The following is an 18,770-nucleotide window of genomic DNA, read 5'->3' on the forward strand; positions in this document are numbered from 1 at the left end:
TAAATTTAGGTATCAGTCCAATCGCTGCATTATTCAACCGTTGGTATCTCTGCAGGCCTAGTTACGGTATGTGATACCCTGCTAGGCCTAGATAGCCTCAACTGACTAGCATCAGGAGTGAAAGGCAAAGTCCTGACAGGAACAGGTTCTGAGTCCTGTTCCATACCGACACCAGAAACACCTGGAATAAATTCCAAACTTCTATCCCAAAAGTCATCCGAATGGGTGGCTGAACGCCAAGGGGACAACATATTACCATTGGAAGTGTGTATTTGACTGTCACTTACCTCTTGGGTAGCCTAAGCTGGAATTTTATTTATAATATTCAGATCAAATTATTATAAAATTATCCAAATATACTATAATTATTAACAAAAATATTAATATAAATTTCTATATATATATAAATTATCAACTTGTTAAACTCTTTGCGAAATAATAAACTTTTTCCTCCTCCAAAAAAACGTGCAGCATGCGTTGTTGAACCGGAAAAAATGATGAAGGTTTAGGAAGCACAGTTGTCAGGTGGGAGAGGGTGTCACGGGGTCATGGTTCTTTTTCTGGCTGTTTTCCGGTTGAATAATGCAGCGAGTGGACTGATATCTATTTATGAAGGTGAGTATTTAATTAACAAAACTAAATTTTAATTCAAAAAAATTGATTTTTTTGTCGATTGTTGACAAACAGGTGACAATCGTTAAACTTCGGCTTCAAAACACGAACTTTAATTACCTGCCATATTTTCACAACAGCACTAACCGATTGAAAAAAAAATGATGATTATATACGATATTTAAACGAAAAAAATGATAAATTCGTGCACAGAAGACTAAGTTTGTGATGTTTGTATGCATTGGTTCAAGAATTGGGAAAACATTATTTTGCACCGGTCACTCGTTTCTTATGACTTTAAAGTAACAGAAGAGCTAAGTGATCTTAACTTTGAAGTAACTGGAGATGGATGGATTACATTTAGGTTAATAGAACAATCTGGATTGTTGACGACTTATTTTTTTTTTATATGTCTAAAGGTTTTGCTGAAAATGTCTTTTGTGTATAAGTTTAGTCCTCAAGAAGTTTAGAAATAAATGATCTACAACATTTTAGGAACATATCTGTGTTAAGAGGGGCTTCGTAAGTAAAGACTATTCAGAACACTAATAACTTGATGCTATAATAAATCTACAAAACAAATGTATTAGCAAGTTGTTTATATTTTTTCTGTTTTTCAAAACTGAAGAAAACACAATAAATTCTTGCCTATGAGTCAAACACAGAAGCAACAACATATATTAGAACGTGGATCATTTTGCCTGTAAGATATTAGGGACAATATATATTGTTTTGTTTTTATTTTCACAGCTTATTTATGTTTACAGATCTAGAGGTCAAGAAAAGGATAACCTTAAAAAGTTTATTTTTTGAATATTTAATGCCGAACTTAATCGGTATTGAGTAATGCTATTATGTCCTCATCAATTGTAACTTGTTTCCTCTGTTGTCTGTCTTGAACATCCACCAGTATATAAAGTGTCATCCCACAGATCAAAAATCCTAAACACAGTCCTAGTTTAACATAGGTGACTAAGAACCCACTCCAAGCAAAAGCTATAATAAAACCTACTGATTCCCACAATCCCCTGTTAGAAAAGGCAGCTACTTTGTCTTTGTGAAATAGATAACCATAAAACGCTGAAATTCAAAACGAAATTTTGTATCATTTTATGCATTCTGTGTTATGTTTTCCCAATACAAGAAAAGAATCAGACTGATTATGTGCATATTTATAAACTTTATTCATTTCGAAATGATTCACCTGCTATTAGCTGATTAGGAATGAATACTATAACTATGTTGAAACAAGGATTTGTAATGGTTGAAAGATGCAAAAGCAAACTCTCACGGCAGTTGTAAAAAGAAACTAAATATTGTTCATTATATTATAAAGAGAATACTATTGTTATGACAAATAACTCTACCAGGTATCTATTGCCCAAACAATCTCTGGACCAAATGATGGACAGAGACTATGTCCCAGTGACGATCCAGACCGGGGTCGAAATTCATATTCATTAACATGGGTTGTACAGCGAATTTTACTACCGGAGCAAGAACTTTTGACCCTCCATTAGTACCGGAATTCACCCTGGTTCGAGATACCCAATGTTTTTGTTTGAGTTTTGTAAACTATATTCATCTATTTCTTTGACTTATGGTTTCTAATTCACCTAATGATACCTTCTACCATTTTTTTTCATAACTTACCATTTAATTGTGACTGCATTACAGCATCTCCAATAGCCCAGAAGGCTGCGAATACATAAAACCATACATAATGGTCAGGATGTGGTTTCCAGAAAAGTAGTGCTATCTGAGTGGTTCCATGGGTTATGAAAGCTAAAGCAAAGTTTAAACATGGAATTTGCAAAATTTTATCAGCTCTTCAACGTTTGTGTTTGGTTTTTCAAATATTTTGGCCCCAAGCATCATTGATTTTTTTTTGCAACATTACAAGTGAGTCAAAATTATGTTTATAATTATCTATGTTGAACTTAATTCATTGACATACAATTGCTTCTTTAATTTTTATCATTATTTAAGCTATAAATAACAAAATAATGCTTCCATTTCAGACATGATTCAAGCCTATTTACATTTGGATATATTACATTTGGATATATTTTTAGAACATAATATGTAAATAATACTAAATAAATTATTTTCAGTTCAATCTTTTATAATTTATGTTGAAATGAAACACAGTATATAATCTGTTTCTTACCGAGAACAAACAATGGAGTATGTCCTGTGGTTCGTACTAGGCGTCCAAATACAAACGAACATACAGCATTTACGGCTCCAAAACAAATCATCACTTTGCCTATATTCTGTATACCCAATGCACAGCTAACGTATGACTAGAAATTAAAAAAAATACAAGTACGATTTCATCAATAACATTATCATCAATGACATCATAATTAAACGTGACGGTAGATCACATTGTTAATAATTGGTTTGACGGCCATAAAAATATAAACACATTTCATTTGGTTGATTCAGAGAGTTCGTTTGAACATTTTTTATAAGACTTCATGAAAAAATATATCCTGTTCAACTGTTTGTGTAAGGCCGTATGGTTGCCTATAATGGCTTACATCCACTTCATTTGATTTTTGGTGGATATATATGTAGTTGTCTGTCACGTCATCGGCCATCATAACACATCGCCTTATTTTTTTTCTATTAAACTTGTTTTCAAGAAACCTTTGATCAGGAAAGTAAAAAATAAAAGGCTTTTAATTCCCAAACAGATTTCTTTGCAAAAAATTAAATGATAAGTTGAACATGATTATAGCAATTTGAATTGAGATACAGAACATTAGTGACTTATAAATATTTTTTTACTGTTAAGTCAAAAACTGTGATACAAAACTTTGCCCATCTTTAGTTAGTGAAAAATCGTCCTCTTTCTGTGCCCCGTGTACGGCTGTGCATTATAATCACATAATGAATTGGAAGATTTATTTTACATGTTCACAATGAAAAAAGTGATAAACTTTCAATCTTCGTGATAATCTATTTAGTACATTCTCGTTTTTTATATAGATTTAACCGCTTGTTTTCCCACGTTTGAATAGTTTAACATTAGTAATGTATGGAGATCTTTATAGCTTGCTGTTCGGTGTGAGCCTAGACCTGTCTCATTGGCACTCATATCACATCTACCTATAACTATCAAGACATAACCAGACAATGTCTATAACTATCAGCTGTATGTGTTTGAGGTTAAGAAACAGTTGTTATGCAAGCTTCAGCTTTACACTAGCTGTTTTTGAAAGAAATCGAAACGAATAAAACGTGGACCAACATAAGGACCCCAAATTGAAATGGGACTTAAATAGTATTTTGACATAACCGTTCCCTTGCAACAGAAGCAGGATACCCTATGTTAGTATAAAGTAAAGGTAAAGTAACTTACTTTTGTATAATCTCCAGTTATAAAAGCTCCTTCAATGCCACTATAGATAGTAAGTATGGTTAGCACTTACTTTCGTATAATCTCCAGTTATAAAAGCTACTTCAATGCCACTATAGATAGTAAGTATATTAGTTAGCACTTACTTTTGTATAATCTCCAGTTATAAAAGTTATTTCAATGCCACTATAGATAGTAAGTATAGTTAGCACTTACTTTTGTATAATCTCCAGTTATAAAAACTACTCCAATACCACTATAGATAGTAAGTATAGTTAGCACTTACTTTCGTATAATCTCCAGTTATAAAAACTACTCCAATGCCACTATAGATAGTAAGTATGGTTAGCACTTACTTTTGTATAATCTCCAGTTATAAAAGCTACTTTAATGCCACTATAGATAGTAAGTATGGTTAGCACTTACTTTTGTATAATCTCCAGTCATAAAAGCTACTTTAATGCCACTATAGATAGTAAGTATGGTTAGCTCTTACTTTTGTATAATCTCCAGTTATAAAAGCTACTTCAATGCCACCATATAAATTGTATAGTAAGTATGGTTAGCACTTACTTTTGTATAATCTCTAGTTATAAAAGCTATTCCAATGCCACTATAGATAGTAAGTATGGTTTAACTTAGCACTTACTTTTGTATAATCTCCAGTTATAAAAGCTACTTCAATGCCACTATATACATTGTATAGTAAGTATGGTTAGCACTTACTTTAGTATAATCTCCAGTTATAAAAGCTACTTCAATGCCACTATAGATAGTAAGTATGGTTAGCACTTACTTTTGTATAATCTCCAGTTATAAAAGCTACTCCAATGCCACTATGGATAGTAAGTATGGTTAGCACTTACTTTTGTATAATCTCCAGTTATAAAAGCTACTTCAATGCCACTATAGATAGTAAGTATGGTTAGCACTTACTTTCGTATAATCTCCAGTTATAAAAGCTACTCCAATGCCACTATAGATAGTAAGTATGGTTAGCACTTACTTTCGTATAATCTCCAGTTATAAAAGCTACTTCAATGCCACTATAGATAGTAAGTATGGTTAGCACTTACTTTTGTATAATCTCCAGTTATAAAAGCTACTTCAATGCCACTATAGATAGTCTGTATGGTTAGCACTTACTTTTGTATAATCTCCAGTTATAAAGGCTACTTCAATGCCACTGTAGATAGTAAGTATAGTTAGCACTTACTTTCGTATAATCTCCAGTTATAAAAACTACTCCAATGCCACTATAGATAGTAAGTATGGTTAGCACTTACTTTTATATAATCTCCAGTTATAAAAGCTACTTCAATGCCACTATAGATAGTAAGTATAGTTAGCACTTACTTTTGTATAATCTCCAGTTATAAAAGCTACTTCAATGCCACTATAGAAAGTTAGTATGGTTAGCACTTACTTTTGTATAATCTCCAGTTATAAAAGCTACTTCAAGGCCACTATAGATAGTAAGTATGGTTAGCACTTACTTTCGTATAATCTCCAGTTATAAAAGCTACTCCAATGCCACTATAGATAGTAAGTATAGTTAGCACTTACTTTTGTATAATCTCCAGTTATAAAAGCTACTCCAATGCCACTATAGATAGTAAGTATGGTTAGCACTTACTTTCGTATAATCTCCAGTTATAAAAGCTACTTCAATGCCACTATAGATAGTAAGTATATTAGTTAGCACTTACTTTTGTATAATCTCCAGTTATAAAAGCTACTTCAATGCCACTATAGATAGTAAGTATATTAGTTAGCACTTACTTTTGTATAATCTCCAGTTATAAAAGCTACTTCAATGCCACTATAGATAGTAAGTGTGGTTAGCACTTACTTTCGTATAATCTCCAGTTATAAAAACTACTCCAATGCCACTATAGATAGTAAGTATATTAGTTAGCACTTACTTTTGTATAATCTCCAGTTATAAAAGCTACTTCAATGCCACTATAGATAGTAAGTATGGTTAGCACTTACTTTTGTATAATCTCCAGTTATAAAAGCTACTTCAATGCCACTATAGATAGTAAGTATATTAGTTAGCACTTACTTTTGTATAATCTCCAGTGATAAAAGCTACTTCAATGCCACTGTAGATAGTAAGTATATTAGTTAGCACTTACTTTTGTATAATCTCCAGTGATAAAAGCTACTTCAATGCCACTGTAGATAGTAAGTATATTAGTTAGCACTTACTTTTGTATAATCTCCAGTTATAAAAGCTACTTCAATGCCACTGTAGATAGTAAGTATATTAGTTAGCACTTACTTTTGTATAATCTCCAGTTATAAAAGCTACTTCAATGCCACTATAGATAGTAAGTGTGGTTAGCACTTACTTTCGTATAATCTCCAGTTATAAAAGCTACTCCAATGCCACTATAGATAGTAAGTATATTAGTTAGCACTTACTTTTGTATAATCTCCAGTTATAAAAGCTACTTCAATGCCACTATAGATAGTAAGTATGGTTAGCACTTACTTTTGTATAATCTCCAGTTATAAAAGCTACTTCAATGCCACTATAGATAGTAAGTATATTAGTTAGCACTTACTTTTGTATAATCTCCAGTGATAAAAGCTACTTCAATGCCACTGTAGATAGTAAGTATATTAGTTAGCACTTACTTTTGTATAATCTCCAGTGATAAAAGCTACATCAATGCCACTGTAGATAGTAAGTATATAAGTTAGCACTTACTTTTGTATAATCCCCAGTTATAAAAGCTACTTCAATGCCACTATAGATAGTAAGTATATTGGTTAGCACTTACTTTTGTATAATCTCCAGTGATAAAAGCTACTTCAATGCCACTGTAGATAGTAAGTATATTAGTTAGCACTTACTTTTGTATAATCTCCAGTTATAAAAGCTACTTCAATGCCACTGTAGATAGTAAGTATATTAGTTAGCACTTACTTTTGTATAATCTCCAGTTATAAAAGCTACTTCAATGCCACTATAGATAGTAAGTGTGGTTAGCACTTACTTTCGTATAATCTCCAGTTATAAAAGCTACTCCAATGCCACTATAGATAGTAAGTATATTAGTTAGCACTTACTTTTGTATAATCTCCAGTTATAAAAGCTACTTCAATGCCACTATAGATAGTAAGTATGGTTAGCACTTACTTTTGTATAATCTCCAGTTATAAAAGCTACTTCAATGCCACTATAGATAGTAAGTATATTAGTTAGCACTTACTTTTGTATAATCTCCAGTGATAAAAGCTACTTCAATGCCACTGTAGATAGTAAGTATATTAGTTAGCACTTACTTTTGTATAATCTCCAGTGATAAAAGCTACTTCAATGCCACTGTAGATAGTAAGTATATAAGTTAGCACTTACTTTTGTATAATCCCCAGTTATAAAAGCTACTTCAATGCCACTATAGATAGTAAGTATATTAGTTAGCACTTACTTTTGTATAATCTCCAGTGATAAAAGCTACTTCAATGCCACTGTAGATAGTAAGTATATTAGTTAGCACTTACTTTTGTATAATCTCCAGTTATAAAAGCTACTTCAATGCCACTGTAGATAGTAAGTATATTAGTTAGGACTTACTTTTGTATAATCTCCAGTTATAAAAGCTACTTCAATGCCACTGTAGATAGTAAGTATATTAGTTAGCACTTACTTTTGTATAATCTCCAGTTATAAAAGCTACTTCAATGCCACTATAGATAGTAAGTATATTAGTTAGCACTTACTTTTGTATAATCTCCAGTTATAAAAGCTACTTCAATGCCACTATAGATAGTAAGTATATTAGTTAGCACTTACTTTTGTATAATCTCCAGTTATAAAAGCTACTTCAATGCCACTATAGATAGTAAGTGTGGTTAGCAATTACTTTCGTATAATCTCCAGTTATAAAAGCTACTCCAATGCCACTATAGATAGTAAGTATATTAGTTAGCACTTACTTTTGTATAATCTCCAGTTATAAAAGCTACTTCAATGCCACTATAGATAGTAAGTATGGTTAGCACTTACTTTTGTATAATCTCCAGTTATAAAAGCTACTTCAATGCCACTATAGATAGTAAGTATATTAGTTAGCACTTACTTTTGTATAATCTCCAGTGATAAAAGCTACGTCAATGCCACTGTAGATAGTAAGTATATTAGTTAGCACTTACTTTTGTATAATCTCCAGTGATAAAAGCTACTTCAATGCCACTGTAGATAGTAAGTATATTAGTTAGCACTTACTTTTGTATAATCTCCAGTTATAAAAGCTACTTCAATGCCACTGTAGATAGTAAGTATATTAGTTAGCACTTACTTTTGTATAATCTCCAGTTATAAAAGCTACTTCAATGCCACTATAGATAGTAAGTGTGGTTAGCACTTACTTTTGTATAATCTCCAGTTATAAAAGCTACTCCAATGCCACTATAGATAGTAAGTATATTAGTTAGCACTTACTTTTGTATAATCTCCAGTTATAAAAGCTACTTCAATGCCACTATAGATAGTAAGTATGGTTAGCACTTACTTTTGTATAATCTCCAGTTATAAAAGCTACTTCAATGCCACTATAGATAGTAAGTATATTAGTTAGCACTTACTTTTGTATAATCTCCAGTGATAAAAGCTACTTCAATGCCACTGTAGATAGTAAGTATATTAGTTAGCACTTACTTTTGTATAATCTCCAGTGATAAAAGCTACTTCAATGCCACTGTAGATAGTAAGTATATTAGTTAGCACTTACTTTTGTATAATCTCCAATTATAAAAGCTACTTCAATGCCACTATAGATAGTAGGTATATTAGTTAGCACTTACTTTTGTATAATCTCCAGTGATAAAAGCTACTTCAATGCCACTGTAGATAGTAAGTATATTAGTTAGCACTTACTTTTGTATAATCTCCAGTTATAAAAGCTACTTCAATGCCACTGTAGATAGTAAGTATATTAGTTAGCACTTACTTTTGTATAATCTCCAGTTATAAAAGCTACTTCAATGCCACTGTAGATAGTAAGTATATTAGTTAGCACTTACTTTTGTATAATCTCCAGTTATAAAAGCTACTTCAATGCCACTATAGATAGTAAGTATATTAGTTAGCACTTACTTTTGTATAATCTCCAGTGATTAAAGCTACTTCAATACCACTGTAGATAGTAAGTATATTAGTTAGCACTTACTTTTGTATAATCTCCAGTTATAAAAGCTACTTCAATGCCACTATAGATAGTAAGTATGGTTCGCACTTACTTTTGTATAATCTCCAGTTATAAAAGCTACTTCAATGCCACTATAGATAGTAAGTATGGTTAGCATCTTCTGTTGTCTAGAATTCCACCAATGTCTAAATGTAGACATTACTACTGATAGTGATATTTTTCTCTTTATATTATTGTTGCGTACGTCTAGATTTATGTTATCCAAAAATGTTGCTATGACAACAAACGCCAGGAATGCACAACCCAAATAAATACTACAAAGCATATAAACCTGTAGAAAATGAATAAAAAAAATATTCTAATCTAGGTCAGGTAAAGTGAACATACAATTATTTTCTCGACATAAACAGCATCAACGATATGTATGTTAAGTATATAGAAAAAGTCAATTCAACCAAGCTTGAGATTTCAAGTTAATTCATATATATATTTGTTGCAATTTCTGTGTGTTAAGCGTTGTCTGCTTTATATGCTTTTTATGTTAGCTTTCACTAGTTTTCAAAATTCAAGTAAGGATGCAAAACGTAGAATAAAAAACAAAAATTCCGAACTCAGAGGAAAATTCAAAACGGATTTTTTTCTTATCTAATGAAAAAATCAAAAGCTCAAAAACATCAAACGAATGCATGAATAACAACTGTCATATTCCTGACTTGGTGCAGGCATTTTCTTATAAAGATCATAGTGGATAAAACCTGGTTATAGCCAGCTAAACCTCGAAATCTTATTGTTATATAACGTATATATGCAAGATCGGAAAGCATGATCGGAAAGTACACTCCTGGTAAAATATGAAAAATAATGACAAATTCCGATCATACCAACACTCAAAACACATGCATACAATTTAATTTGGCCTTGCATACTTGCAGCTATCAAAACAGTTACCTTTGTATCACTAGGTCTGGCCAAATTGGAGCTATTTGTTGGTAATTTCGGATCGAAATTAGCTCCACATAGATGCAAATTAATTTGAGTATCATTACTGGATTTTGTTTTAAAAACAGTTGATGAAATAAAATTTCCCCAAATCTGACCTAAAATTGAGAAATCAGCAATATAATGTCAAGATGTGATTGATACATCTCAAGCGAAATGATATCATGTATATATTCTAGTGGTTTTATATACATTAGATGAAGTACTGGAACGTAATTTACATGTATATGGATGACCTGTCGGCAAGAATCCGTCACTTAATGTATAAATTGTCGCACGAAACTTCCAAAAGCCCTGCTTTCATCAAGGTATACAATATGAAGTATTAGTAATCTTTTTTTTACATATCATTATATCAAAATAACAAATTCAAATAAATAAATCTTTAAAATCAAAAACTTTGAAATCTCGTATTCCAAACTTTGGATTATTAAAATTGAATTTAGCAATCCCTGAACTTCTCCCACTCCGGCAAGAACCATCTTTATAAATCGGAGTGACCGTTTCATGTATGAGATGTATGAATTGTCAGCCACGTTTGGTATTAACTAGAACGTCAAATCTGTTGCCTCGTGAAGGGAGTGTTCCATACGTCAAATCTGGTGCCTCGTGAAGGGAGAGTGCCATACGTCAAATCTGGTGCCTCGTGAAGGGAGAGTGCCATACGTTAAATCTGGTGCCTCGTGAAGTGAGAGTGCCATGCTCCCTGCGTGCTAAAAAAAACACCATTGCAACAACCCGCTAAGGTGGCTTGTTGAAAGCCAAAATGTCTTCCTCTATATCCAGCATTCAAGCATTTTCCAGTGGCAGACCAACTTTGACACTCGGCTTCATCCCGGTCTAGTCCCTTTCAAAACCTATGTAAATTGTTTATTTGTTCTTGTCCTGAATATGCATGAAACCATTGCAAAGCAAGACCTGATCAATTATGCAATCCAAAATCTCATGAAAATTTATATAAATATATAGTTTTCGTGTGAAAGAAAAAAAAATAAAATTATGCTTCGTATTACACAGTCATGTTTTTGTAAATAAAATTATTTAAATAAAAAATATTAAGTACTCACTAGTCTGGAAAAACATAAAGAAAAAGCCAAAAAAGGTATTTGTGACATCATCAGTTGTTCTTTTTGTCAATTCAGCATACCTTATCGCTATCTGAGTTAAGTATGTACTCGTAGCCGACCACAATGTTGAAGCTCCAATGCCAATTATTATTGATGCCGGTACTATTGTTCCCCATAAGGCACGGAAATTAGCTCCCATGTAAATTACATAACACACCATAGATAAAGCTATCGTCCACTTACACCCGAGATTTCCAATAACAAATGAAGGAAGAAATAAACAAGAAAGAACACCGGCGCAATAAATCACTGACAATCCAACCGTCCCTAATGCTTCTTCTTTATTTAACGTACTTTGGAGATTAGATAATGAATTAAAAGATGTAAAAAGAAGTAAAAATCCGGTGCTTATTATCACTAAGTTTTTGGATAAAGTGAAAGTTGACATATGAGATTTGGAGGAAAGCATATCTTCTTTGATATCGGGATTGATACTTTGTGTATTTATGTCATTGTGGTACTGCTCTGAAAACCAAAAAATAAACAAAACTAAATCAATATTATAGCTAAATGTATACATTTAAACAATAATCGAAGAAAACATAAAATTCTGCATTGTTATTCTGAAAAAATTACAACATAATCATAAAGATTTTTATATGTTTGGAGAAGACTATATTTTTTTCTTAAATTCAGTTTCAATTTTCCAGAAAGAGGCATTGAAAAATATATACACTTTTCAAAAGATTGTGTTTAATGTATTCGCTCCGTGTAAATGTATTATTTTAGGAAAGAAAGAAAAACTGGTTATAAATTGCATACGTCCGAAAGATCAAAATCAAATATTTGCTTTGTTCTTTGTAACTTTTAACTTTATAGATTTGTTTTTAATCATGTCAGTACCGACTAATGAGATGATGATATCATGTTTGGGGACTTTAAGTCTGCAAACTGGGCTTGGTATAGACCAAGTGCTACATACACTTCATAAATTTCATGCATCCGAAGCGCCTTTCTAGATTTTCATCCATCAAAGGTGAGGGTAAAACAAATATAAAAAAAACCAAAAGAAAAATGATTTAGCAAAATCAACTTACTACAAACATTTTCGTGTCTTTTTGAAATGTCACAATCATCAAAGTATTGTCCGCATTGTTCACATTTGTACTGTGCACTTATATCAGTATATTCTTTCTCCATACCATTTTATTATACCTACAATATATAAATTTAATGTGTAATACAACCTTAAAGAAAATAATCAGATTTTTTCCCTTCTAATACCAGGTGTTTTTTTAATTGGTAAGCAAGATAACTGTCTTTATCATTGTATTCGGATACTTGCGGATTTCTTCTCAAAGCTCAACGGAAACATTAGAAAAGAAAAGAGCCCGGATAGAACCAATAAGTTGGGTTGCTACAACCAAACAACCTGGATGTTGAACCAAATTGAATCATTATTTTTTTTTCATTTGAATATCACTTTTTTTTAACATTCTTAATCCTTTTTATGTTCAGTTAAAATCCGATTTTAGTGCATTTTAATGTATATTTAAATATTTGGAATATATTGTCTGAAATCTTTAATGCTTACTTTTGAGTGAAATGGAGCATTTGGATATTTTAAGTTTTGATCCACTCAGGGACGTATAAGTCCTTGATCCACTCAATCCTCAACTGGCAGATACATAAGTACAATCGGTTAAAAACCCGTTAATGCTATTAAAGTGACTACTACAGCAGACATTCACACAGGGAAAAAATGTGAGTAACGTTAATAATACGTCTGATAAAACACCATCACGAAATAAAAGGCGATTATCAAATGAATCTGTTGAAGGGCGTCGAAAAAGTTGAAATTTTTAGTTAATGATGACCATGAAGATATTATACGCTTAACAAAATCTATACAGTGTAAAGATAATTCTATTTGTAGAAATGAACATAACTCAAGATATTTTAGTGAATTAAAGTCCCTAGTTGTTGGTTTAACGGGATCTATGAACAGTTTTTGTCAGATGATTACACAAAAAATGGATAATCTTGAGAAAACAATCCCGAATACAATAGCGACATTGATCGATAGTAAAATTTCATCAGTTCCAAAAAGAATTAAAAAACTGTGTCTGACAAAGTTAAAATTCTTTAGTTTTCTATGTTGTGTCATGTGTACTATTGTTTTTTTTCTGTTTGTCGTTTTCATTTCTAGCCATGGCGTTGTCAGTTTGTTTCAGATTTATGAATTTGGCTGTCCCTTTGGTATCTTTCGTCCCTCTTTTTTTGAAAATATAGAAAAGTCCTATGCAAACGCGGCGAAACAGCAACCAACTTCAGACTATACGGATAATTGTTAGGAATGTGCCCGAGTCCAACGGATAGAATGTATAAAACAAGGTGAACGCTTAAATTAAAGATGGTCTACATTTAAAAGACGTAAAAGCGGTATCTGAAGATCGTAACAAGAGTTACATAGAAGGGAAATACGGTGTAGTAATTGTAGTTTTCAAATCGTTGAACGAAAAAAGAAAAGTCATGGATAAAAATCGCAATTTGAAGGATTCTCGAAACTTTAAAGACATATTTATTGAAAATGATTTGTCAAAGTCGCAACGGATTCTGAATAACAAATTACGGAATATTGTGAACGCGATTGGCGAAAATAGACTAGAAATAAAAGGAGGCAGAGTCCGAACTCGAGATTCAAGATTTAGTGACAACAGAATAGACAGCAACCCACGTCGTAGAGAAAACTAACAAAGAGATCACCTACCAATAGATGAAGAATATGAAAATTGAAGTTATAATACACAGGGAAACAACAGCGCACGAGGTGGAAATGGACGAGGGAAACACTACAAAAATGGGCGTGGCGGTTATTAGGTAGAATGCGGATTTTGGAACATTAACGGATGGAATTATAATGTAAATAGTGACAAATATAGTCTTTTAAGTTCTTGTATTATGCGACGCAATCTTCACATACTAAGTATTGCCGAAACACACCTTATGGGTGCTAGTTCTGTAAACGTGAATGGTTACTGCTGGTACGGACATAACAGACGAAATGTACTTATTCGAGCGAAGAATATGGATCGGGTGGTGTAGGACTTATGGTCCGTAATGACTTTGATCAACAATTTAAGATTGAAATTGTTGATGATAACACTGATGGAATAATGTGGGATAAACGTTGTAAAGCCAATATGTTTTACGTTTGCGTCGTCTACCTGCCACCAGAAAACTCAACTGGAGCAGTCAATGTACACGAATTTATAGAAAAATTAATGACACATATATACACAATCCCACAAGGTAATTTGTTCTACCTGTGTGGTGATTTTAACAGCCGTTGTTCTGACTTCTCGGATTTAATCGAATGAATAGATTGCTGACCAGAACGCAATATAGTCGATTTTCAGACAAACGGATATGGGAACATTTTTTTGTGATTTTCTAATTGATGTTAATTGTCACATACTTAATGGTCGGAAAACTTTAACTAACGACTTTACCTTTGTATCAACACGCGGTTCCAGTGTAGTGGACTACTGTATTCTCCCATATGAAATGTTGGATTCATTTAAATCCTTTACCGTAACAAGAGCTACCACTATCATTCAAAGTCTTGGGGAGCCCGGTAGATATGACCTCCGTAAAATAGTACCAGACAATTCGCTTATGACATGGAATATGTGCCTATATTTTCGAATTGAAGACCAAGTCAGTTAAAAAAAAAGACAAAAATCAAACTGTTTCAAAAATTAAATATGATACTAAAAGTTTACCGAAAAACTGGCTTATCGGTGATTCTATTGTAACATAAATCAATCGTGTGATATTGCAGTTGGAATAATCTGAAGCTTCACAACAAAATATCGATAAAATGTATGAAAATTTTATATCGGTACTGAAAACAGAAATGTCCTAAAAGTTATCAATTAAAGAAATTCGAATAAGTAATGCGTTTAACAACAAAGCTAGAAAATGTAAAAAAAACGTGGTGAAATTCCGAGCTTACTATGTTGTGGAATGATGTTTGTAAAGCGGAGAAAAACTGGAATAAATGTCGTATTAGTAACAAAAAAATGGGAAAATTCTGCGTCATATCTTTGTCCATAGATCAAAACGTCAATATTGGCATTCAAGGCAACAGGAATTAATTAATTCGCGAGGCAACCCGAAAGAAAAATTGGCAGGATCGGTCAAAATACTATTCCAATGGAGATCAAATTAAATGATAGATCGATATGTGATGATAAGGATATAGTTATAAAATAAATGGAAATTTGATTTTGAAGAAATGTTGAATAATAAATAGCGATACTAGTAATAAAATAGAAAATTGTAATAGTGATATAATTTGTGATGAAATTTTAGATGGTGAAATTACCCGTAGCGAAGTGTATAATATAGTGAAAATATCAAAATGTGGAAAATCTCCTGGCGTTGACGATATTCAAGTTGAATTATATAAAAATCCTACAGCATTGAAAGCTCTTATCCGTGTTTTCAATATATGTTATAATTCCGGTAAAGTGCCAGCTATGTAGAATAAATGTATCATTACACCGATCCCAAAGTCATCCGCGGCAGATCCCAGAGATCCGATGTTCCATACAGGAATAAGTCTAGCACCAGTGGCGTATACACTATACTGTGGCGTCCTAAATGCTCGTCTGACCGGAAAACTTACCGATCTTGAAGTGCTCAATAACGAACAGAATGGTTTCAGAAAGAGTCGCAGACCATCTATCACCTTTAACAACTATCATTGAAACAAGAAAACTTTGTAAACTTTCAACATTCTGTGCATTTGTAGATTTAAAAAAAGCATATGCCTGGGTTAATCGTAATTTGTTGTTTAGTAAATTAGAATCATTAGGTTTAAGTACCAAAATGTTAAATGCTTTACATTTTGTATATTATAATGTTCAATCATGTGTCAAGATAAATGGCAATTTGACTGATTGGTTTGGAGTAAATTCTGGCCTAAAACAAGGCTGCATATTATCGCCGTTTTTATTGAATATTTTCATAAATAACCTAGTTGATGACATCAAGAGCTTAGGTATTAGTATTCATGTAAATGGTGAAAAGATTTGAATATCGTTATATGCACACGATGTAGTATTATTATGAAAATATCCTTCAAAGAATATTAGATGTTTTTTAAAAGAATATGGTGTAATGTAAATGACTTAATTGTGAATATGGACAAATAAAAAATTGTTCATTTCAGAACACAATCTGTGACACAAACAAATTTTTAATTTATGTTGAACGGAAACCATTTAGATATTGTACCAAAATATATGTATCTTGGTTTATTATTATATGAGTTTTTGGATTATAATGAGATGGCGAAAATTGTTGCAAAATCAGCCAGCAGTCTGGTTTGCTAAATGCAAAGCAAATGGTGGTTTTGAATTTTCTACTTTTACTAAGCTTTTTGACGCTCTTGTTATGTCTGTAATTGAATATGGTGCTGCGATATGGGGAAGTAAAGAATACTCTTGTATAAATGCTGTAACAATAGGGCAATGCGTCTTTTCATGGGTGTTGGAAAGTAAGCCCCTAATTTAGCCCTTTATGGTGATATGGGCTGGATGCCATGTATTGTAAAACAATGAACATGTATTTTTAGAACTTATAGTAGATTTGCGAAAATGTGTGATAATAGAATATAACAAAAACAAATTTCTATGGGCAAATAATATATATGCAATAATAGACTGAGTACACATAAAGTTTAAAGAAATTGATATGGAACATTTTTGTAATAATAATTTGATTATTGATAAACAGGTTATAAAAATATTGAGAATATCTGTTTCAATAGATTTAAAGAGCAATGGTATGTTGATTTAATGTCAAATGAGCGTTACAGACTGTTCACAAATGAATTTGGTGAAGAAAATTATTTATTGAAAATTATACTTGTTAAATACAGGAGTGCCTATGCCAAATTTAGAAGTGGTACTGCTACTTTGAAAATTTAGACTGAAAGGTATGAAGGTCTTTTAGTTGAAAATAGAATTTGTTATAACAGTATTTGTAATGATTAATTGCTTAATTTATGTACAACTAAATGAACAAAAACAAATATGTAACAGTAACACAGCAACAAACGATAACCACTGAATTACAGGTTCCTGACCTGGGCATTTTTATGAAAACACGTCTTCTTTTTACACATTTGCTTTTGGAAGTTAAGTAAAAAACGAACAATCAAACAACTATAAGTCAAAACATACTTACTATACAGTACTCATAATCATTTCATTTGAATTGACCGCTGTCATCTTGGTTGAATAAACAACTTCCCGGTCACCCTATGGTGTTGATAGTGTTGACAAAGTTTATTTTTGCCCATTGAAAACAGTATGTTTTTATTTTTTAGATATTTGTTCATCAAAGAAGACAACATGTTCACTTCTGGACACTACATTATTCATTTTGTTGATTTTACATTGTTTTACTAATACAAGATTTACACATACGATTTTCACGGCCGGTTTAACATATATATGTGTTTCGCAATAAACCCTATGCATCTATATTTTCTTTATTTATAAACAGAGGTTCCGTACGGGGTTTTGAAAACAGTTTCCATATAGGATCATACATTAATAGTTTAATTACTCAGATTAGTGGTACTCACGGTAAATAAATGCTAACGGTATCGTGTCCTGTGAAAACAACAGGAATACATTCTATAAATAGCCCATATCGATAATACAGGTAAGTTAAATTGTTTGTAAACATGAGCGGTTACCTGATTAATGCATACTTTGTGACACTGGTTTTAAAGTTTATTGGCAAATATACACATGTGTCGTCTTTTTATTTACTTTAAAAAAACAACAGTGGAGCTTACTGGCAGGTTTTTAACCGAAAAGCAAAAATTGAAGTTGGGGAAAATGTCAATCTCAAACAGATGATCACAGATAACATTAACGTGACTTTTTTCAAATAGTTAAAATATTAAGTTTTTATTTCATTAACAATTGAACTTTTTAGATTGGTTTGAGATTTCTGTTATAATAATCAGTCATATACAATTGCATCACAGGCACTTGTCTCAGATTTTTTTTCTTATATACAATACCTTAATATTAAGGTATATAGGATTTTTTTTTGAGACAAGTGCCTGTGAATTGTATCTAATAAAATTGACCCACATCTTAACTAAGCGTATGAGTATTTTGAAAAAGAACCCATACGGTCCAGACCGTACGCGTACTGTCCAAATACTCGTATGGTCTGAAACATGTACAAAGGAAAATGCATATACATTTGCTTATTTGCTATATTCACAATGAATCCAAAATTGCGTTAATCTGAATCCTACAGGAAGATTACTATTATCTTAATTATGAAGCAGATAAAAAAAATATTGAACAACACGAGATGCAAGTTTAATTCTTTACTTACAATAATAAATATTATAATTCAAGATTGACATAACACACTAACATAAAATATGCATTCCTTTTTTCAGGAAAATATTAATATTTGGAAATAAACGGAAAACGTAAACAATATAAAGAACATAATTTATAT

General features: G+C 31.9%; 1 protein-coding gene across 4 annotated transcripts; it reads right to left on the reverse strand.

Moving 5' to 3' along the window:
• Positions 1 to 1,250: 1,250 nt before the first annotated feature.
• LOC134721497 (protein unc-93 homolog A-like) lies at positions 1,251 to 17,953 on the reverse strand. 4 transcript variants are annotated; one of them, XM_063584552.1, is made up of 8 exons: positions 17,869 to 17,953; positions 12,305 to 12,422; positions 11,208 to 11,732; positions 10,090 to 10,238; positions 9,233 to 9,472; positions 2,783 to 2,918; positions 2,266 to 2,397; positions 1,251 to 1,692 (listed from the first exon to the last, which is right to left on the reverse strand). In XM_063584552.1, the coding sequence occupies exons 2-8, from the start codon at positions 12,405 to 12,407 to the stop codon at positions 1,442 to 1,444; spliced, it is 1,536 nt and encodes a 511-aa protein (XP_063440622.1). In that variant the 5' UTR covers positions 12,408 to 12,422; positions 17,869 to 17,953; the 3' UTR covers positions 1,251 to 1,441. The 4 variants fall into 4 exon arrangements, with proteins under 4 accessions (XP_063440622.1, XP_063440623.1, XP_063440625.1 ...); XM_063584553.1 differs by lacking the exon at positions 17,869 to 17,953 and adding an exon at positions 12,802 to 12,907; XM_063584555.1 differs by lacking the exon at positions 9,233 to 9,472.
• Positions 17,954 to 18,770: the final 817 nt, after the last annotated feature.

This window comes from Mytilus trossulus, chromosome 6 (genome assembly GCF_036588685.1).
Source record: "Mytilus trossulus isolate FHL-02 chromosome 6, PNRI_Mtr1.1.1.hap1, whole genome shotgun sequence".
NCBI classification, from domain to species: Eukaryota; Metazoa; Mollusca; class Bivalvia; order Mytilida; family Mytilidae; genus Mytilus; species Mytilus trossulus.